The following is a 22,420-nucleotide window of genomic DNA, read 5'->3' as shown; positions in this document are numbered from 1 at the left end:
TGGCAGCTGAAAGGTCCTTGTTTGGTTTTGGTAATTGAATGACAACTTAGGTGGACTAATAGTGTTTATGTGAGATACACAGGAGATTAGTCCACAGGTGATGATATCATGATGGAGGAGCTCATTGCATATGAGACATGACATGGAGTCATGTGACCAAGGTGGAGAAGATCAAGATGAGGCTTGGCTTGATGGACCAGTTGCAAGAGTGAAAGGCAAGTCGGAGGCTTTGAAGCAAGGGACCGCGTGTGACGGTGAAGCTTGAGCAAGACTTGGCGCCGATGGACCAAGGCAACGGTGAAGAGCAAGTGAGGTCAAGATCGATGAACCAATACGGTCACGTGATGATATGAAGTGGATCATATCATTTGGTGATTGGTTGGTGCATGTGTTGCATCAATATTGGAGGAGATGAAATGAAATGCGCAAGGCAAAGGTATAACCTAGGGCATTTCCATTTCACCGGTCATAGGTGTGTAGAGAAGTTTATGACCGGATTTAGGATAGATGGCCGTACTATCAAGAGGGGCAAACTAGTTTGCATATCGGTCATCTAGTGCCACTTGAGCGATCTAACTTTGCATATGTGTTAGGATCGAGTGGCGTGGCAAGTTGAGAGGCTAACTACTTTGAGAAAATGTTTGTGAAAATACTAACACACGTGCACTTGTTGGTACACACTTTGTGGTGTTAGCACACTTTACAAAGGAGGTGGAGTTCCTAGGGTTGAGAGGTGTGTGGGTTCCTCTCTCCCTCCCGCCTCGCAAGCTCGGCGGGATTCGACGCTTTTGAGAAAATGATGTGCATATTTTCTATTGCGCCGGTGGGAATTTTGGAGAAGTCGCGGGAGTGTTTCTCAGTAGGAAACACTCACCAGACGCTCTGCGCACCGGACGCTGGCCTTTAGCGTCCGGTGTGCTGTCGGGTATAGCAGAGTGCACCGGACGCACCGGAGTGAGTCCGGTGCTCAGCGTTCGGTGTGCGGGCGGTTTGGCGACACTCTCTGCGCGTGAGTCCGGTGATCACCGGACGCTCAGAGTGCGTCTGGTGGCTTCCGTCCGGTGACCGTGCGACTTTGCGGAGCTCTCTGCGCACGAGTCCGGTGAGCACCGGACGCGTCCGGTGTGACGCAGTAGAGCGTCCGGTGGTGCTGTGCAGGCACGCGTGCGCAGTAGCCGTTGGCGGCAACGGTCGAGTTCAAACGGCTAGTGACACGTGGCGGTCAGGTGAGCACCGGACGCTAGGTGTGGAGCGTCCGGTGGCTCTCTGTGAGCGTCCGGTGCCCACGTGTTTTGCCCAGTGAAGGGGCAACGGCTAGTTTAGCCCTTGGGGCTATAAATAGAAGTGGTGGCCGGCCTTGGCTGTAGCCGGGCACCCTTGGGACTTAGTGTCCATGCTTGGGGAGTGCTAGTGAAGCCTCTAACTCACATATGCTTGATAGTGATCATCCGATTGTGTGAGTGAGCGATTCTAGTGCGTTGCATTGAGAGATTGCATCGAGTGGCACTAGGTGTTCGTGTTGCAAGCCGGTGGTGCTTGTTACTCTTGGAGGTTGCCACCTCCTAGACGGCTTGGTGGCTTGTGACTCCGTCGAAGCACGCAAGGAGATTGTGCGATGCTCCGGAAAAGAGATTGTGAGGGGTACGGTGCTCACCCCGCGGGGATCGCGAAGAGCAACTCTATTGGATCGTGCGTGTCATTGAGCTACCTCACTTGTGGGTAGGTTCTTGCGGTGTCCTAGTGGTGACGAGGTTCGTGTAACACCTCTTAGCCGCCGAACCACCAAGTGTTGGTCGACACAACGGGGACGTAGCTTGGTGGCAACCAAGTGAACCTCGGGAGAAAATCATCGTGTCAACATTTATTCTTCCCGTTGGTTTGCAAGTCCCTAACACAAGATTGTTTTTACTTTCATATACTTGTGCTTGTGTAGTTGCTCTTGTAAATAGTTAGCTTGTGTGGCTTTCTAGTTGCCTTCTTGCTTGTGTAGCTAGAAGTAGTTTCCTTGCGTGACTAATTTGGTTTGTGTAACCTTGTTAGTCACATTGCTTAGTTTGTGTAGCTAAGTAATTTTGCGCTCTCTAATTTGGCATTGGTTGCCTTGTTATTGAGCATTGCTAGTGAGCTTAGGAGCTTTGTGCTTTTGCTTACTAGTTGTGTAGGAGCTCTCCGGTTTGCAAAGTACTAGTGGCATAGGTTTGTGTGACCTTGCTTCTAGAATTGGTTAAGTGAGCTCTTGCTAAGGTAACACCTTGTTTGCTTGTTTAGGATCTTTTACAAGGTGCTAGAGACCTTAGATAGAGGGGTGTAGTCTTGGCTAGACCGATAGTTTTAATTCCGTATTTGTTTCGGTTAGCCGGCGTAATATTTTTTAGAAAGGACTATTCACCCCCCTCTAGTCCGCCATCTCGACCCTTCAGCAGCCCATTAGCCCACCCCGACTGGTAACTTCTCAATCTTGCTCCCACATTTCAAGCCTTTACTCTTTCCCAACTATCCGACTCAATACCCAAGGACTATCAGATGACATGATTAAAACCCCAATAAGATCAACAGTAAGTAAGGTAGATCAAAAGGAGACTTTATTTAAGCTTTTCAACATACCAGTAAATGGTGGAGTCTTTGTACAAGTAAGTATTTGAGAGATGCAGGATCTGTTTTAATTACAAAAGGCATCCCTAATTCCCTACCAAATAAAGTTTTCACTTCTGTACTGCTCTCAACAATGCTATAAATTACTTTTCACTAGGTTAATGCTCGTACGTTGTTACGGATTTTAAAATCCACCTACTCTATGTTTCTTTATTATTATTTTATTTTTCTGTCTATATTCTTCCCTTTTTATTTTTTCAGTTTTTGTTTTTCGATTTTATTTTATTTCCAGTCCTTTCCTTATTCTTTTCTTGTTTTAATTTTACCTTTTATTTTTTTTTTCTTTTGGTTTTAGTTTTATTGTTCTTCCTTGTTTCTATTTGTTTTTCTTTTTTCTTTTTAGGTTTTCTATGTTTCTTCGTTCTTATTTTATATTTTAATTCCTTTTAATCTTATTTTTATCCTTATTTAAATTATTTATTTATTTTATTTGCTCTATGCACTTTTTATCATTTGTTAATCATGTTTGTTTTTATATTTTTCTTCTTAGTAATTTTATTTTTTATTTTTATTTTCTATATATATGCGATATTTATGTAGTATATATTTAGTGTATTATGTTGTGTTATGTCATGTTTACGTAGTATACATGTGATGTTCTATGATGTTTCCTATGGTGTTCACTTAGTATACATGTAATCTATAATAGATATGATGTTCTATAATATATTTAAGAGTAAAATACACCGGCGGCCCTTTAACTTGTCACCCTGTGCCACTTTGGTCCATGAACTTGCAAACGCGAAAAAGATGCCCCTAAACTTGTCAGCATGTGCCACTTTGGTCCATGAACTTGCAAACGCGAAAAAGTGCCCCCTGAACTTGTCGACGTGTGCCACTTTGGTCTATGAACATGCAAATATGAAAATAACACCGGCTGCATGGCACTGTTCTGCCACGTGGCCGCCTCTGGTAGGCCATGCATGGCACCGTTTATGGTGCTGACGTCAGTGATAATGTCAGCACTTCTTTTTTAATTTACGAAATTGATATATTTTTATTCGTAGCATCAAATATATCAAATAATATATCAATTCGTTGCATTTATTAATTAAAAGAGATAATTTTAAAACTAGCAAAAATTATTCGTTTTCTAGGTTTCATATTTTTTCCTAGGCACAGTACACATGAAGAGGCTACACAAAACATTTCATAAATTTAGCATTTCATTAATAATTAGTTATGAAATAAATAAATATTTGTTGACGCGCTGAAAGAGCCTTTACACGTTTATGGACCAAAGTGGCGACAAGTTCAGGGACCACTGTTTTGCGTTTGCAAGTTCATGGACCAAAGTGGCACAGGCGGACAAGTTTAGGGGTCACTTTTTCGGGTTTGCAAGTTCATGGACCAAAGTGGCACAGGCTGACAAGTTAAAGGGCCGGCGGTGTATTTTACTCTATATTTAATGATGTTCTATGATGTATTTAGTGATGTTAATGTTCTATAAATATATTTACGATATTTGAAAAGTAACCTTTCACATTATTTGAAATTTGTCTCCATTTTGTATTTTATTTTTTTCTTATGCTTTTTACTCTAGATTTTATTACTATTTTTTATCTATGTCATGTATTTATGTATTTCTTATGTATATTGTAATATCAGTTTCATAAACCTAAAACCAAAATACTATTCTTCTAAATCGATAATATTTTTTACAAAGACAGAACATTGTCTGTTGAACATAGAATATTGTCCCTACTTAATAAAAGAAAATACTTTATCTTTATAAGATAAATATTCATAAATAAAATTTTATCTAAATATATCCATGTGTGATCTTGTTTTGAAGGATTTGTTATAAGAAATTTAATGGTGCAATCGCAATTTAATTTATATCTTTGGTTTATGAGTTATGACTTTTTTAATTCGCTAAAATTATTTTGCTTGCATAGGTGAGTGGGGCCTAGGTTGATGGAATAGCGTGTCATCGCGCAGTAAAAAAGACCACCAAAGGAATGGGAGTTGTGGACGGCTTCTCTCCATAATTTTTAGTTGTAGAGATAAATATTCATTAATAAATTTTTATCTAAATATATCCATGTGTGATCTTATTTAAAAGGATTTGTTATAAGAAATTTAATGATGCAATCGAAATTTAATTTAGATCTTCGGTTTAAGAGTTATGACTTTTTTATTTCGCTAAAACAATTTTGCATGCATGGGTGAGTGGGGCCTGAGTTGATGGGATAGCCTATCATGACATAGTAAAAAGGGGAGTTGTGGCTTCACCATAGATGTGGTAGATGGGTTCTCTCCATAATTTTTAGTTGTAGAGATAAGTAGAGATGAGAGGTACTCCCTCCGTCCCCGAAAGCTTCAACTCCTAGAATCCGTGCGAGTCAAACTTTTCTAACTTTGACCAACTTTATAGAAAAGAGTATCAATATCTATGACATAAAATAAGTATCTTACGAAAATATATTCTATAATAAATTTAATGGTATTAATTTGGTACTATAAATCTTAGTATTTTTTCTATAAATTTGGTCAAAGTTGTAAAAGTTTGATTTAGGACAACTCTAGAAATTGCAGCTTTCAGGGACGGAGGGAGTACTTATTCTTAGTATTAAATATGAAGGCTATAGGTCTTGCCCTCGAGGGTATGTGACCCTACTCTTCCACCCATTGAATTTGCTTTGATAAATATATAAATGCACATCTCAATGCGAAACTGCTTTGAGATGCGTGTTTACACACTTCTCAAAACGAATCTAATGGGTGGAAGACTGAGGGTATATGCGTATTATAGTGGTTGTAAGCGGGCTAAATACTGAGGTGGAAGAGAGGAGGAATGAGAGAGAGGAGAAGCAGGTTTGAGTTAGAAAAAGACCAAGTGTGCTGTAATGTTAAACTTCCTCTAAGGCCTTGTTTAGTTCCCTAAAAATTTTGCAAAATTTTTCACATTTCCTGTCACATCAAATCTTTAGACGCATGCATGTAGTATTAAATATAAACGAAAATAAAAACTAATTGCATAGTTTGGTCGAAATTGACGAGACGAACCTTTTGAGCCTAGTTAGTCTATAATTAGACAATATTTATCAAATACAAACAAAAATGCTACAGTATCGATTTTCCAAATTTTTTCGAAACTAAACAAGGCCTAAGAAAAGAAAAAAAACCGCCTTCCACCCCGACAGCAATACGGCCAGGAAACATTGAACCTAGCCCTAGCCGTAGGAATCCAGCAGCCCGACTCGGCTCTCTGCTAGTGGCGGAGCCAAGATTTGAAACTCAGGTATTCCTACTTTCGTAAAATTGAATTTATAGACTTAAAATATAGCTAATTGTACTATAAGTCAGCAACTTTAAACCAAAATTTAATATAGATTTCTAATTGAAATGGCAGTTTTTTACATGTTTTGAGCTCAAAAATAAAAAATAATATATATTATAGCATTATACATTTATATATATAAATATTTACATAAAAATATATCAAAATAGTTGGGTATTCCAGTAATATAGGGATTACCCCTAAATCCGCCCATGCTCTCTGCCTCCGCCCTCTCTGGCCCCGCCTCCCTGACTCCGACTCGCGACTCGCGACTCCGGCCGGTGCCCCGCCCGCCGCGGTCTGCCGGCCTCCGGACGCCCCTGGCCCGACGCCCCACCATTCCCCTACTCGGCCACTGCAGACTCCACTCTGCAACTGTGCGGCGGCCTAGCAAGCAGCACCCAGCTGGTGAGAAGTTAGCCCGGGACCACCACTGCCTGCGAGCTCCGGCGCGACCGCACCGCCGACCTCCGGCAGGTCCGCTCCTGCTTCTTCCTGCCTTCCCAATTTATTAATCGCTATAAGCGTTCCGCTCCTTCTCACCACCTTCTTGCCCCGCAGCGATCCCCCCCCCCCCCCCCCCCCCCCCATTTGTTCACAGGAATGCCTCCGAGGAAAAGGGGAAAAGTGGACGGTGCGGCGTCGCCGGATGCTGGCGGCGATCGCATCAGCGCGCTCCCGGACGACGCCCTCCATCACCTCCTCTCGTTCCTGCCTGCGGAGGACGCCGTGCGGACGTGCGTGCTCGCCCGCCGCTGGCGACATCTCTGGAAGTCCGCCACAGGTCTGCGCATCTGGTTCGGCTATGGGAATGAATTGCAGTCCGTGAAGAAGTTCCGAGAGTTCGTCATCCATCTGCTGCTCCTCCGCAAACGCCATTCTTCTCTCCACACATGCGAGCTCAGGTTACGGAACAGTGCCAGCCTTTGTACCCACTGGTTGCGTAAAGATAGACTCGGTCTGAATCTCTGGATCCGCCATATTCTAGACTGTGAAGTCCGGACACTCAGGCTCAAAATCCGGGACCCTTATTTCTGTTTGCACCTGCCCCTTGTCTCTCAGCACTTGACAACGCTAGCATTCGTCGGTCTAGGGTGGACCGACGATCTCTGCGACTTCTCGAATTGTCCGAATCTGGAACATCTAGAGTTCGATGGGTCTACATTTCATGGGGTGCAGCAGATCTCTTCAAAATCCCTGAAATACCTGAGCTTCAGCAATAACTGTGATTTTGATTTTTATATGGAATCAGACACTCTTATTTGCACGCCAAGCCTTGTTTCACTTAGGCTAGATAAGCATTCCGGCTCGCCTCCTATTCTGGATAGCATGCCATCATTAAAGGAGGCTTTTTTGAGAGATCCTTTCATGGGTTGTGATGATCAGGATTGTTACACTTGTATCCACGACAAGGTACAGTTCGGATACGAATACAACAAGTGTGTTCTTCTGCAAGGATTGTCGGAAGCTGAGAATTTGACGTTGATGTCTGACTACAAAGGGGTACACTCGTTTTTGCACTTAACACCTTTATTATGTTCTTTGATTATTAGTTTATTACTATTTCCATTGTTGCGCTCTTTGATTATTATTTTTTCCATTGCTATTTTGTCTGCTTATGCTGTCCGATTTTTTTTTCAATGTTATGCTGTCTGATTAACCTGATTGTTTTTATTTCTGTTGCAGTATCTATATCAAGTTCCATATATTCTTAAAAACTGAAGCTGGGTCTGTTTTCACACTGAATAATAGTCGATTTTTTTTCCTGTCTGCATTTTGTCCAGGCTCATTTTTTCAGGGATTTGGAATGGTGCCCAACTTTTAACAACTTGAGGACACTACTGCTAAATGAATGGTGTGTGGATCCTGACTTTTATGTGTTAAATTGCATTCTCAAACATTCACCGGTTTTGGAGAAGCTCACCCTTCATCTTTTTACTAAGGTATATATTCTGAATAATTAACTACTGCTTTGTTTAACTAGTTGTACGTTATTGGTTGATACTGATAGAATATTGTGGTTTATCTCAGGCACCTCAACATAAACTGGAAATGATAGGAAGATACAATCAAATGGAGAGATCAGCTACTATATCAAAACACCTGAAGGAAATCCGAGTCCAATGTGAAGTAGTTAACAATAAAGTTTACAAGGTTTTGAAGTTTCTGGGTACATTTGGCATACGTAAGTGAACTAGCAAAATACATGGTGCTCTCTATAATTTATTTAAATTTTTCTTCATGTGTGCAAATAAAAATAAGCACAGCTCCTTACTTTCTTGGCAAGCATTCAATTAACTTAACAGTGAGGGTGGCGTATTTGAATCCTTTATTTTGGCTATCATTGTGCAGAGAGCTAAGAGATATACAGAGAGGGGCTGAAATTAAATTGCTCTGCCTAAACAGTATCACATTATCTTCTGGTAGCTCTTAATATTTTAATTAATTGTCAACATAAACACAAATATTATAAGTTCATAACTGTATTATTCCATGTGATTTTTACATTATTCTAAGCTTCCAATGCTTTGAGTGCTACCTTCATATATGAGTGTCTCACACTAGATCTGTGAGATGTTACATTCCCTTGTTAAAATATCAATCTTATTTTTGTCTGTAGAAACCAAGTGCATGTACTTGGTTAGGCATCAAATCCATTCCTTTGGAAATAGTATAATGGTAGTGTTTGTGGTTTCTCAAATACTTGTAGCTGCATAAATAGTAGTTTGGTATACTTACACCAAATCTTAGTTTCTGAATGCTCTCTTTGTACTTGAGGAGTTTACATATACTTATGTCCCATTGTCTTCCACAATTTCCTTTTAATTTTCTTACTGTAGGAAATTGCTTATGATTTGTTGCATTTTGTGCTTGCCTTTATTTTTACAGGGTTCGAAAGCTGTACTAATGTTTTTAATCATTTTATTTGATTTTCCTTCTTTCTACCATTGCCTATTTTGCTAAGTAGCCATTGTTTATGTGATGATGTGGTATCTAGCACTTCCATTCTTATAGCACTATGAATGCCACACTAAATAATCTATGTATGCTTCTGTTGTATGTCCAAATGCGAAGTGGTAGATGAGCGTTCTCTAATTGGTGACATTCTTGATGCTCTGTGTGATTTTTGTAAATTTCCTGCATATCTGCACAACAAAACAAGCATTCATTCCCTTGTTAACAATACACCAGTTTGGTTCTTGTTTGTTGAAACTAACATCATGCATTTGATTAGGAAAAAAAAGCAATGCCATTCAGCATACATTATTTGTGGATTATGCATTCATTCGTCACCTTCTCAAATATTTGTAGTTGCGTAGCTAGTAGTATGGTATCCTTACACTATAAGCTTAGTTTCTGAATATTCTCTTTGTTCTTGAGGATCCTGCATAACTTATGTACTAGTTTTTGCCATGACTTTTATTAGTTTTCCTTATTCAGGAAATTGCTTAGGTTTATCATATGATTTGTTTTGTTTGATTTCCCTTCCTTCTGCCGTTGCACACTATACTTTTTGCAAAAGTCATTTATGTGTTGTTTGATATGCTGCAATATTATTTTTGTGGCACAAGCATGCGGCACTAAAGTATCTGTGCTGTGTTTATGCAAATAGTCCTAACAAAATCCTCTATATGTTATTTAGGTTTCTAGAGCCTCTTTTTTGTTTCCATGGTAACATTTATGGCACAAGGCCAAGGTACCGAAAGTAATGGGTGTGGTTGGGTTAAAGAACTTACGGCTGCTTGAGGCATCCTTTTTCCCAACTAGTGTGTGTATGGTGCTCACCTCGGCTTGTGGCCTCGCACCCTACCATCTTGTCTGTTGAAGAGACTGTGATTCTTAGTCTGTAGGGCTCTGTTACTTGCACTTTGCTTCAGGTGTTTCTACTATAGCAGAAACAATTACCACATGGTGATCAAACCGTCTTCTTGATGATGTCCCCCCCTCCCTGAACTCAACTGCACCACAACAGCAGCACCTCTGTTATGAACGAGGGTATTTTAGGATAGATAACTAGGCCTTATGCTTTGCCAAGAGCTTTAGGATAACTAGGCCTTATGCTTTGCCAAGAGCTTGAGAGATTGAGGGAGACTAGAATTGTTTCTTCATAATTCATTGCTTGCTTTCCATTGTGCCCCATGGGCTGAATATAAAAGGTACATAGGACTAACACCTCTTGTGCCTAGACAATATGGTACTATTCCTATAGACAAATAACTAAGAGAGACACTAATTAACACTAATGGGCTTAAGGCCCAACTAGGACACTTGCGCCCTACGGCGCCCCTCTTTATGCCCATGACATCTCCCCCACCCTTGGAGACCCAGCTCGTCCTCGAGCTGGAGAGCTGAAGCGAAATAGGGTTAAGCCTTTTACATCTTGGCTTCCCCTTTTATTGAAGACTAAAATATAAGGATATCCACCTGGATCCCATGGAAAGAGCGCCTCTGCTGGCTTCATGTAGGCTGAAGGGTGGAGTGTGAAGCAGCTGGATCTTATGCTGAAAGTGTCTAGCACCACGGCAGGCACAAGGATGAATGAGATAGCCTTTGATGCCTGATGCTGGATGTTGATGCGAGGTCGCTGCACTGGAAATGCCCATACTTGGACACCCACTGCAATTGGAGCCGCAGGCCGTATCGGCGAGTCCGAGTGGATGAACACGTACGACAACGTCGAGCTGAGGAGCATGCGTATCTGCCGCACCATACGACGGACAAGCATTCCTCGCACTGCTGCCTGGAGGCGCACCGTTGCTTCCTCCTTCGTTGCTTTTGTGGCACGAAGAGCCTGCGCTCGGCGACGTGCCAGGAGTCCCCGTGCTGCTGCCTGGAGGCGTACAGCTGCCCGGCGTTCACGGTCCTCCTTCTCGAGACGCACCCGGAGGCGATCCAGCTGTGCGGTCATCTCTGCAAGGCTGCGTAGGCAGTTGTCGACACCAAGGGACAACCGGTGGAGCGGATTGGGGCGCGGAGTTGGTTTGAAGCGCCGCTGCAGGAGCTCGGTGAAGCGACGCCATGTCGGGGTGCCCTCCTCCTGGACTTGGAGGAACCACGTACGAGCGCCATCGTCCAGATGACGGGAAGCCATCCATACCTTTTCTTCCACCATGATGCGCTCTCGACGAAAGTATGTGTCGCAACTGTTGATGAAGATGAGGGGGTCGGAATTACCGTCGTAACGCGGAAAACCCAGCTTCTGGAACCGCGGCGGACGATTGTTGTGGTGTTTCCCAGCAGCCGAGCTGTTGCTGGACGCCGAGCACTCAGCGGACAGGGCCTTGATGGCGGCGGCGTTGGCCCTCATGGCGGCTGTGATGATCGCCAGGGAAGCTTCGAGGTCGTTGGTGCAGGGGGAGGCGGACGGCGGCCTGGTGGTTGTGGTGGCGGCTGCCGGTGTTGGAGTTGTGGCGGCGGCGGCGGCGGCGGATGGTGGTGGGGATCGGGATCTGAATCGATGTTTTTTTTTTGGATGAAGAGGATCGCTGGACTCTAGATACCAGATGTTATGAACGAGGGTATTTTAGGATAGATAACTAGGCCTTATGCTTTGCCAAGAGCTTTAGGATAACTAGGCCTTATGCTTTGCCAAGAGCTTGAGAGATTGAGGGAGACTAGAATTGTTTCTTCATAATTCATTGCTTGCTTTCCATTGTGCCCCATGGGCTGAATATAAAAGGTACATAGGACTAACACCTCTTGTGCCTAGACAATATGGTACTATTCCTATAGACAAATAACTAAGAGAGACACTAATTAACACTAATGGGCTTAAGGCCCAACTAGGACACTTGCGCCCTACGGCGCCCCTCTTTATGCCCATGACAACCTCCCTCCCTGTTGCGCCCCAAGCTGATCCTTTGCGCTTTCCATTCTTCTGTGATCCCAACCGCCACCTGCAGGCAGCAGCGTGGATGGAGGTATCCTCTGTCGACACCTGCGCAGATCTCTGGTGTTGGACAGAGAATGGAGCCCTGAACTCGTCTACACTACTGCAGTTGCCTCATTCCTCGCTGTGCATTCTTCAGTGGAGCTAAGGATGATTGGGAAGAACGAGGAGCTGAGTCCTGGACATAAAGACAGAGATGAGGGGTGGTAAATGGTAGTGATCTAAATGGAGGAGATCTGTCGTCTGTCGGAGAGGAGATAGGATAGGTAATGATGGGTGGACAGATACATAGAGGTGGCCTTATGACGTCTGTCTCATGGTAAATATTCAGCTGCAGGTTACACTGTTGATCTCAGAATTGGGGATTGATCATTCAGATAGCTAGTGAGGTGGGCAACAAATCCATGCTGAATTGTGGCACAAGGCCATGATACCAAATGTAACCAAATGCTGAGGTTGGTTCAGGCTTGGGTTAAAGACTCTTAGGCCACCTCGAGGTGTCCCTGGACCCATGTAACACAGAGGCGCCATTGACCTTCGAGTGCCCCACAAGAGCAGGGGAGGAGAGAGAAACTATTGCTTATTTCTTCTTTCGAAGTTGTCACTTGGGCACTTGGCCAGTAAAATAACAAATTTTCTTTCATATCAAAGAGAATCTTAGCAGCTAATAGCATCTTTCTTAACAAAGAGATCTCATCTCCTTATGACTTTCTTCCCCTAATAGTTAAATTAGTAGTTACATTAGGCTCCCACTTCGCTGACATTAGGCTCCAGCTTCGCTGCTTCTGCCATCTTGCCACATGTATGCTCACAGGGCTGATGCCCATAAGTGCTGGATAGCATATTGCCATATTATCGTCATGGTAACTACTCTGATTTGCACCTAAGTTCACTAATATTGCCATCTCATTGTTCAGTTTACTTGTCTGCCTTTTCCTCACTTGTTGGCTAGCCAGTGAAAACCTGTAACTGATGGTTTGTAAACATCAAACTCTGATGTGATGTTAATGTAGGGGTTCTTGTGAGTCAGGTGCATTCTTGTCATGGCTTATGCGTGTGTAGAAAAGTTGAGATCATAATTTGGAAAACTATTTGACTTGAGCATTTTTGCTCAGCTTCTTATCAGTATAGCATATCATAACTTGGGAGTTAGGACAATCAGATTGAACTGCAAGCTGCATTTCCTATTTGCTGAATTATCTTTGGCATTTTAAGTTTCATTCTCAAGTAATGGAGTGTTTTTTTTCCTTCCTGCAAAACTTATTGTGCTATTCCTGTACAGATTTCCTTTTCAAGTAAGGACGAGAAAAATTGGGAGGTTGACAGATCTACCATCTCTTGGCTATCCGGAAATATAAGGCTTAAGCAGTGACATTGTACCATTTTGTCTATGAATGTTTTTGTTCTGTCAATTCTAGTTATCTGGATGGTCTTGACATAGTTGTCTGTTTCATCAACGTTTCTGGGCTAGTCTCATCTGTAACTATTCACAATTTCCAGAGGAATTGTACCATTTTGGAAAAAAAATCAGCATGTTTAAACCAACACCTTGGCACAAATTGTGCAGACATTGGGGCTAGAACTGAACTCGCCAGCAAATAAGGACAAGACTAAGGTAAAAATATCAGCACTTCTGTGGCACCAGGTTCCAAAAAGACCAAACACTAATTGGACGTATGCAAAAGAAGACCTAGCAATAATCGTATGTGTGCTAACTAAGACAAAATTATATATTTTGAACCATCCATGGTGAACAGGTTTGCCTCTCCATTGACATGAAGAAAATTACATTTTTGAACACTGTGGAGCTAAAGCTTCAAAAAACAACTTCACTGGTGAAGTGGAGCCGTGCCAAATGGGGCCTAAATAATGATAGTGGCCTAAATAATGATAGTGAGATATTATACATGTAACTCGTTTGATTGATAAATAGCTAAGCACAGCCGAAAAACGCCTACCCTACTGGAGTACTGGACTGTTGGAGATAGCAAGTAGATTGATATATTATGATGAAAATAACGGATGACAGGCAGTTTTTTTTTGAGAGAGGAGGATGGCAGGTACTAGCTAGTGTTGTGACTTTTTCCTTTTTTTTATTTTGAAAAAAGTCCATTTTATCTCCCAAAACTATCTTCAAAATTTAGTTTTTCTCCTTAAAAACCGGATAAACCACCTCCCTAAACTTTTAAAACCATTCATTTTATCTCTCTGGCCTAGTTATAGGTGGTTTTTAAATGCGGTTTTGTCTTTTTCTTTTTATTTAATTTGACAGAATTTTGAAAAAAATAAATCACAGAAGTTATAAAAAAATTTTTACTCCATGCAAGTAGATCTATGATATGATATGTTTTAGTATAAAATTTTGTTGTAGCTTTAGATTTATGTGTTTCTGTAATTAATTCATAGCTGACGAATACATACAGATTATAAAGTACGTCTGGAGAAGCAGGCCAGCAGCATGTATATACGATACGAATACGTACAGGCAACGGACGAAGACGAGGTATATATATACGGAACTGCTAGCGCCCGGACGTCCGATCCGGGGCGCTAGCGTCCAGACGCCGGACTTTAGTACCGCGCTTTGTCTCCTCTCCACGGAACCGCGTCCACCGGTCTGTACAGAACAAAAATAGAGATTGGAACCACTCTTTTCCACTTCCCAACACACTCCTGTCCCTGTTTGCTTCCATCGACGCCTTCCCCGCACATGCTTGCACCCCCGCACCTCATCCCACTCTCCATCTACATCTTCATCCCCATCTGTTCGCCTCTCGCACCTCCCGTAGGAGCATCCCCACACCGACGTGTCCCTGACGACAGCTCTACTCCCCAGCATGCTTCTACCCCCCTTCCTTAAACGCACCCCCTTCCCCGACTACAACACTGATAAACATGCTTTGCAACATAGAAAAATTTTTACTGCAATCTACTGCAACAAAACAAAAAAAATGTACTGCAACATCAAAAAATATGTAGTGTAACACTAAAAAATATGCACTGCAATAATAAAAAGAAATTGTTGCAACAACGCAAAATATTTACTGTAAAAAACAAAAAATGTGTAAAGCAACATTGAAAACATGCACTGCAACATAAAAAACATATACGATAACATCAAAAAATGTGTAATGCAACACCAAAAATTATGTTGCAACCTTCGAAAAAATGCACTGCAACATCTCAAGTAGTGGCACTGCAAATCGCAAAAATATTTGTTACAACAACTCAAAAAAAATCCTATTGCAACATTTTTGAAATTATCTGTTGCAACATCCACAAAGAACAATTGCAACATAAAAAAACAATTGCAACACGGCAAGATCTCACCCGGTCTATAGTATTTCCGATATATATATGTGTACTAGTGCTGGTGCTCCTCCTTCTCGATGTACGAGTAGGGACAAAGCTAGAAAAAAATTTTAGGGGGGCTGAGCAAAAGTTCTATATCGACTTAGCTCTACTATTACCCCTCGTAAATATACATTAATAATGAAATTCACAAAATATATTAAAAAATAAAGTTTTCAGCCCACCCTATCTTATGAATTTGTGTCTAAAATTAGAAGAAAGACACTAGAGATTCCATTGGGCCAGCAGCGGTAGGGGGGCTGGAGCCCCCCTAGCCCCACTGCTGGCTTCGTCGTTGTGTACGAGTTAGGGTTCGGATAAGCTTCTCTTATTTTTCTCCCTCTCATCTTCTCAACTCCGATGAGCTTTTAGAACAGAAGGTTTAGAGGGAGGAAGATCGGCCAAGCAGTGAGGATAGCTAGAGGGCAGTTGAGGCAATCGGACCAAGTCAAGGCGGGGGCGTCACGCTGGCGGAGCTAGGGGAGAAGGAGGACATGGCAGCTACAGGAGGTCACTGCGGGCACGCTGAGCTTCGGCCAAGTCGTAGCACGTCACGGTGAGGCGGGAGAGCAGAGTGCGGCCGTCTGCGAGGAGGAGGGAGAAGGGGAGTAGCAGCCTCTATAAACAAATTAATGAGATCGAAAGAATTCTTTCCTGACTAGTACTAACAATTAAATAGCAGATATTTTTTCGCGAGAACATGCGCTGCACTTATTTTCTTGAGTCAGACACTCCAGACTGAGAGATAAATCTTTTGAGTCTAGTTAGTCTATTGGATAATATTTGTTAAATATACACGAAAGTGTTACTATTTACATTTTGTAATTTTTTTTGCAAGTAAACAAGGCCTATATATATACTGGGCTTTGGGCCAAGCAGGCCTGGTCTCGGCTGGGCTGGGCTGGGCTAGCCTGGCGATGCATCCCCACGAGGGCCGAGGCCCCCACAAACGAAGCGGGCTACTGCCCACGTGAAGTGAATCAGGTAGTAGAAAACAACTTGTGCCCTCGGCCCCTTTGCCTTTTTATTATGTAGGAGTACGTCGAGACTCGAGAGGAATTTCTGGTGATTTATGGGCTACAAATCTCCATTGAGTCATTATTAGCAGAAATACAAATTAATCCTACTTCATTGGGTTTTCTTAAGTGCGGCAAATGTGAATCGCCTGTACCTTATATACACTCATCAGGGAATTATAAAAAGGGAGAATTAGGTGTATAGCCCTGGACTTTTTTAGATATATGGCCTTTTTTCGAATTAGCTCTTTAGCCTCAAAACAAAATTTATTTATCTCTATGGCTTTTTGTCAGTTTTGAGCGGCTAAGAGCAACTCCAACAAGGTCCCTACTTGAGCCCCCATAACTAAATATGGATGCCTAAACTAAAAACATCACTCCAGCAGAGCCCCCAATTTGGGGTGGGCACCCAAATCTTTTCTATAAACCGCATTCCTGTTGGCCCAACAGCCCAACCCCCATCCTGTGTGGTGTGACCATTACCTCCTCACACCTTCGCCTACCTCCCTCCAGCGCTGATCTCCACTACTGCGCTCCCTCCCTCCACCTCTGACCTCCACCGTTGGGCCTCGCCGCCATCCCTTTCGGTGAGAGTGGCCCCTCAATGAGCGGGAGCAGCCCCAGCCATGGTCGCCGCGAGCGTCGAGCCTCCTCTTCCTGCGGCCACGCGGTAGCGAAATGTTTGACCCAATGATGAGTGGGTCTCACATATCATTTTCTACCAATTTGGATTTGGAGGCCTTCATTTAGGTGGTACTGTTGGAGTGGAAGTAAAAATTTTGGGCACCCAAAAGTAGGGAGAGCACCAAAATGAAAAGTAGAGACCCTGTTTTGGGAGCTACTGCTGGAGTTGCTCGTGTTAGGTAAGGGGTAAAAAGATCATTTTACCCCTTGCAAAAAAACTCTATTTTTTATGTGAATATATATGGTTATGTACTGGAAATATACATGTGGTTATATGAGAATATATATGTGTGCTTATGTACCAGAAATATATATATGATTATGTATATATACTCAAAATATACAATAAACAAATAAAGCTCTGGTTTTTTTATTTTTTTCAATAGGGGTAAAACGGTCTTTGTACCCCTGACTTAACACCATTAGCTGTCCAAAACTGACGGAAGGTCATAGAACTAAATAAATTTTTATTTGTGGTCATAGAGACAAATTTAAAGAAAAGAAGAAGGCCACGTACCTAAGACAAGTTTTTTTCTAGGGCTATACACCTAGTTCTCCCTTATAAAAAACAATAGACCTGTTTGGATCCTTGGAATTTTAATGATCATAATTTATACATGTGTTATTTAAGCTAAATGGTTGTATATTATTATGTTCATACAAGAGGGATACTTATGTGTTGTATTTCGAGCATGTTATAATTTGCAAAGTTAGAAACATAATATGGTGATTTATAGAATCAACTTTCATCTCTTACCCAATAAATTTGAGATAGACTTAGGCCTTGTTTAGTAAATCCAAAAAGTTTTCAAGATTCCCCGTCACATCGAATTTTGCGGCACATGCATGAAGCATTAAATATAGACGAAAACAAAAACTAATTACACAGTTTGTCTGTAAATCACGAGACGAATCTTTTGATCCTAGTTAGTTCATGATTGGACAATATTTGTCAAATAAAAACGAAAGTGCTACAGTAGCGAAATCCGAAATTTTTTCGGAACTAAACAAGGCCTTATACGTAAACTTTAGAAAGTTGTGGAACGCCAAATTCCAGGCCAAATAGCCTAATCTATTAAGTAGATTCTAATTTCTTCAAAATGAAAGTATCCAAATGGCCCCAAATGGAGTTTTCAGGACCACCGAGGCAAAAACATGATAAACCAAAGGAGCCAGATTGATTTGACAAGTTTGCAACAGCTTTTAAGAGAGTTAGAGTAGTATGATCCGATGCCCTTGCCTGCCTCATTTACCGCTCTACAAAACTGAACATAAAAAGGATTTAGAGCTGCCTGAAACAGATGAAAATAGCACTCTTCTCGATCATTCCTAAGCTTTCCACCTCTTGGTCACCTGCTGATCTGAAAATAGCACTCTTCTCGATCATTCCTAAGCTTTCCACCTCTTGGTCACCTGCTGATCAGGTGTTCGGACAGTTTGTCCCTCACCTTGATTCCATTCTCATCGGCTAACTGGCACACCTGCTGCCTATAATTAGCGTCATGGTCGTTCGACTTCGGCCATGCCCGTGCCTCATCCATGGTTGTTTCCTGAAGGTCTATGATTATGTTGTGCAGCAAGCAGCAGACATGGATTATCCGGGGCAGCTTGTGCTTGTCCGGACGCCACATCTCCCCCTGCAGGAACTTCCATGTGTCCTTGAACTTGGCCAGTGTCCTTGGAGCGACTGCTCTCGCCGCTGAGTGCCTACTGTTGAACTCAGCACTGGACTCTGTGAGGTCCTTCTCTTGGTATGGTGTGAGCAGCCAGGGAAGAAGGGGGTAGCCTGAGTCACCGATCAAGTATTCCCCAATCTCTGATCCATCTGATACCTTCACCTTGCTGCCATTCAGCCGCTCACCTTCCCCGCAGAGCTTGAAAAGGCCAGAGCTGTGCAGAATGCTCGACTCTTTCATGCTACCAGGCCACCCAGTCACTATGTCTGTGAACCTCGTATCCAGATCAACAACAGCTTGCAGTACCATGCTGTAATTCTTCTCCTGATCAAGCCAGACCTTGCAGTTCGGTTCAGCTGATGAAAGACACATTGTGATGTGTGTTGTATCCACAACACCACAGCAGTTTGTCAGACCATGGATCTTCTCAAACTTGGACTTGATCTTCTCCATTTCACCGGAGTCTGGCCAGCGCAAGTGGTGGCTCGCTCGCTCCTCCATAGCCTCAATGAATCGCCAAGTAATCAGTGACACGGTTGAGTGGTTCACTCCAACTGAGGATCCTACAGTCGCCAGTGACCCACCAGAGTTCAGCCTCCGCAGAGCAATGGCCACTCGATCTTCTAAACACAGCATTGTGCCATCAAGAAAGGTATAGCTGCTGGACCTCACCATCATTTCATCTTTCACCAGGTTGCAGACATAGTCAAAGGCTCTTCTTGGCATTTTGAATACAGACTCAAATCTCTGTGCATCCTCGATACAAGATAAGGTTCCTATAAGAAGGAAACATAATACTAGTTATAAATTTATAACTTTGATAACTGGTTAGTGGTAATCCAGAGCTTTCATGCAATGAGTTAAACAGAGACCACAGTAATCACAGACAAAAAACTTGACAGCAAAGTATTTGGCTGGTACAGATCAAACTCAATCTACATAATTTCCATGAATGGTATGGTAACCTATGATCTTTTATGAACATGCCACAGTGCACCAATTAAGAAAGTCATAATAATCAACAAATTAGGCATAACCAACCCTACAAGTCGTAACTGCTAAGTAAGTTTGATGTGGAGTAGTCAAGCACCAAAAGGAAACAGTAATATGTGACATCTATAAATTAAAACAAAAAGATGTTTCTTTTAAGTACTTGTTTGAAGTTATGCTCGGTGAAATCGGGACAAACAAGGTTAGCTTATGAATAATAGTTCAGAATAAGTTTGGGGTTGATCGTGCTTAATTAGGGGGGTCATCTCCCTTCCTCAAAGATTCTCAGAAAGAGCATCTGTACCCTTTAAGTACAACTTCCATCATGCTATGTTTCTGCTTCAGCAAATTAGGATTTGAGAAGTACTTCAACTTCTGAGAAATTAATTGAAACAGAAATAAATGAAGTCCAATGTACCGTGCATGTGCAAAAATAGAATGGTTGGTATCAGTCCTATGGACTAACGAATCACATGGCAAACTCAATCAAAAAGGCAGTAGTGCTTATAAAGCAATAAAATAGCTATCAAATCTGTAGGCCATAGCTATCAGTCCTATGGACTAATGAAGACCAATGTCATAGTCAAACCGGACCGAAGACCACATTCAGCTGCACTTGGCAATTCAGACCATCAAAATCAAAACTGAACTTTTTCGGTCCTGCCAGCTGAATAATCAGAGCAGAGACAAAGAATTCTCAGTGCTCAGTTCTTTCAAACCTCAATTCGAGAATGGAATCACACCTAAAACAGGAATGTTCACTGTTCACACCTAAAACCGAACACGACGACAGACAGTCTCACTTCTCAATCCGGCCAGTGGCATTGCTCCAACTCCAGCATTACCACCACACTAATCACGCCTACTCCTCCCAACCACGATGGACAAACCCGCACGATTACCGGCGTAATTCCTCCCTGACGCGACACAGTCTACCAATCGCGCAATCCGCAACAAATCCTAAGGGAGACAGACGCACGGCCACCGGCCAGCGCCAACGGCAGACAGCCAGAGCCGAGGCGGACGGGGAAGGGAGAGACGCACCTGACATCCGCCTGCAGAAGGCGTCCCACCAGTCTCCGAGCGGGGCACCCACGGCGGCGGCTGCCATTGCGGCCGCGGCCGCCTTCTTCTCCGCCGCCGCCATCCGGCGCCGCTTGGCCCCGCGCCCGCGCATCGGCGGCATGGCAAGGAATCGGGAGGAGCGAGCCGGAGGCGCGCGCGCGCGCGTGCACGGGACGAAAATCAAGAAGAAGCCCGGGCGGGCATGGACGGCTCGGCGCGGCCGCGGTGGCGTGGGGGTGGGGGACTCGGCGGCAGGCGGAGGAGGATACAGGGCATGGGGAGTGCCGCTGCTGGGAGGATAGACGTCGGCGCGGGTGTCTGCGCCGCGGCTCGGGATGTTTGAGGTGGGGAAGGGGAGGGAAGAAGCGAGTAGCGACGGCGAACGAAGGGGCGGAGCCGCGGAGGAGGAGCACGGCGAGGTGGAGAGGGAGAAGGGCCTCTTTCTTGGGCCCACGCACACCTCAGCACGAGTATCCTGACTTGTAAAATTTATATTAAAGAATAATATATTTTATATAATAAGTACATTTTAATTTGGCAAGATTTTTTAAAAAAATTATAATTTAAGAAGAAACTTTATAATTGAAATAATTTACAAGTATATGTGTTATTTTAGTGTTTTCTTTAAATTGTCTTAAAATTTATAAAACATATTTACGCTAGGCTGCTACACGTAGAAAGTGGTGCATTTGTACAAGAGTGGAAAAAATAACGTGCGTGATGCATACTGAGGTGTCTTTGTATACTATTCAATCTATTCCAAATTGTAAGTCGTTTGACTTTTTTAATATCAAATTTGACCACTTATCTTATTCAAAGTTTTATTCAAAATATCACTTTTTTTTGTTGTGTATTGGTTTATTAATAAAAGTTTTTCAAGAATGACTTAAATTTGACTATATTTGCATAAATTTTTTGAATAAGACGAGTGGTCAAACTTAGGGTAAAAAAAGTCAAACGATTTACAATTTGGGATGAAGGGAGTATTATACTATAGTGCTACTGAGTAGAACTAGCTCCGTATTTATATGTATGTATATAAACACATGTAGATTTTTTTTTTAGGAAATATACACATGAAGATGTACGTATGGTTAAATGTACTGTACATTTTCATGTGTTTATTTGTTGTCGGAACAGTAATGCCATGTGCAGGGTGTCGGGACCTTCCTCGGCCTGCCGTCCAGCCCAGTAGCGTGTCCCGTTCTTTATTACAGTGCCCGCGTCCGTCCCTTCCGTTGCTTCGGCCGGATAACGAAATATCGGCTTGTTTTGCAAAAGTTTACAAGATTTTCGTCACATCAAATCTTTTTGACGCAATCGGCAGAGAAGTCTCCTACCTATTTTTTTCTTTTATTGATATATGGACAAAGAATAAGAATACACAAGCCATCAAGGCCAAAAGCAAAAAATCACGGAACAAGAGAAGCTAAGGCCTCGTTTAGTTCACCATGAAAACCAAAAAATTTTCAAGATTTCTCGTCACATCGAATCTTGTGGTATATGCATAAAACATTAAATATAGACGAAAACAAAAACTAATTACACAATTTAGTTGTAAATCACGAGACAAATCTTTTGATCCTAGTTAGTCCATGATTGGATAATATTTGTCACAAACAAACGAAAGTGCTACAGTACCGAAATCTTTTCACTTTTCGGAACTAAACAAGGCTTAAAGCCTATTCTCGCACCAAAGTTTTAGGGGGTCAGCAGTCCTCCGTTTGGCTTTTAAACAAACCAAACCTAGTTCTTCCTTCAATAAGATTTTCCATTCAGTAAGGGAGGCTGCTTTATTGTCAAAAATGACACC

General features: G+C 42.6%; 2 protein-coding genes across 3 annotated transcripts; one reads left to right on the top strand and one right to left on the bottom strand.

Annotated features, from left to right (window-relative positions):
• On the top strand, window positions 6,157-13,370 carry LOC8060401 (F-box/FBD/LRR-repeat protein At5g22700). 2 transcript variants are annotated; one of them, XM_021461776.1, is made up of 5 exons: window positions 6,157-6,412; window positions 6,497-7,438; window positions 7,720-7,878; window positions 7,967-8,120; window positions 13,108-13,352. In XM_021461776.1, the coding sequence occupies exons 2-5, from the start codon at window positions 6,539-6,541 to the stop codon at window positions 13,122-13,124; spliced, it is 1,230 nt and encodes a 409-aa protein (XP_021317451.1). In that variant the 5' UTR covers window positions 6,157-6,412; window positions 6,497-6,538; the 3' UTR covers window positions 13,125-13,352. The 2 variants fall into 2 exon arrangements, with proteins under 2 accessions (XP_021317451.1, XP_021317450.1); XM_021461775.1 differs by having other exon boundaries at window positions 6,157-7,438; window positions 13,108-13,370.
• LOC8059350 (protein ALP1-like) lies at window positions 18,036-21,057 on the bottom strand. Its single transcript, XM_002449649.2, has 2 exons — window positions 20,587-21,057; window positions 18,036-19,328 (listed from the first exon to the last, which is right to left on the bottom strand). Exons 1-2 carry the CDS (start codon window positions 20,726-20,728, stop codon window positions 18,286-18,288), a joined length of 1,185 nt encoding a protein of 394 aa, XP_002449694.2. The 5' UTR covers window positions 20,729-21,057; the 3' UTR covers window positions 18,036-18,285.

This window comes from Sorghum bicolor, chromosome 5 (assembly GCF_000003195.3).
Source record: "Sorghum bicolor cultivar BTx623 chromosome 5, Sorghum_bicolor_NCBIv3, whole genome shotgun sequence".
NCBI classification, from domain to species: Eukaryota; Viridiplantae; Streptophyta; class Magnoliopsida; order Poales; family Poaceae; genus Sorghum; species Sorghum bicolor.
Note: the sequence above shows the minus strand (reverse complement) of the source record. Positions and strands in the feature narration are given on the sequence as shown.

Coding starts and splice junctions, on each gene's coding strand:
- LOC8060401 (XM_021461775.1), top strand. CDS start 6,539: ATGCCTCCGAGGAAAAGGGGAAAAGTGGACGGTGCGGCGTCGCCGGAT. Junction 7,439..7,719: donor TGATGTCTGACTACAAAGGG/GTACACTCGTTT, acceptor CATTTTGTCCAG/GCTCATTTTTTCAGGGATTT. Junction 7,879..7,966: donor CCCTTCATCTTTTTACTAAG/GTATATATTCTG, acceptor GGTTTATCTCAG/GCACCTCAACATAAACTGGA.
- LOC8059350 (XM_002449649.2), bottom strand. CDS start 20,728: ATGCCGCCGATGCGCGGGCGCGGGGCCAAGCGGCGCCGGATGGCGGCG. Junction 19,329..20,586: donor CTTCTGCAGGCGGATGTCAG/GTGCGTCTCTCC, acceptor TCCTTCTTATAG/GAACCTTATCTTGTATCGAG.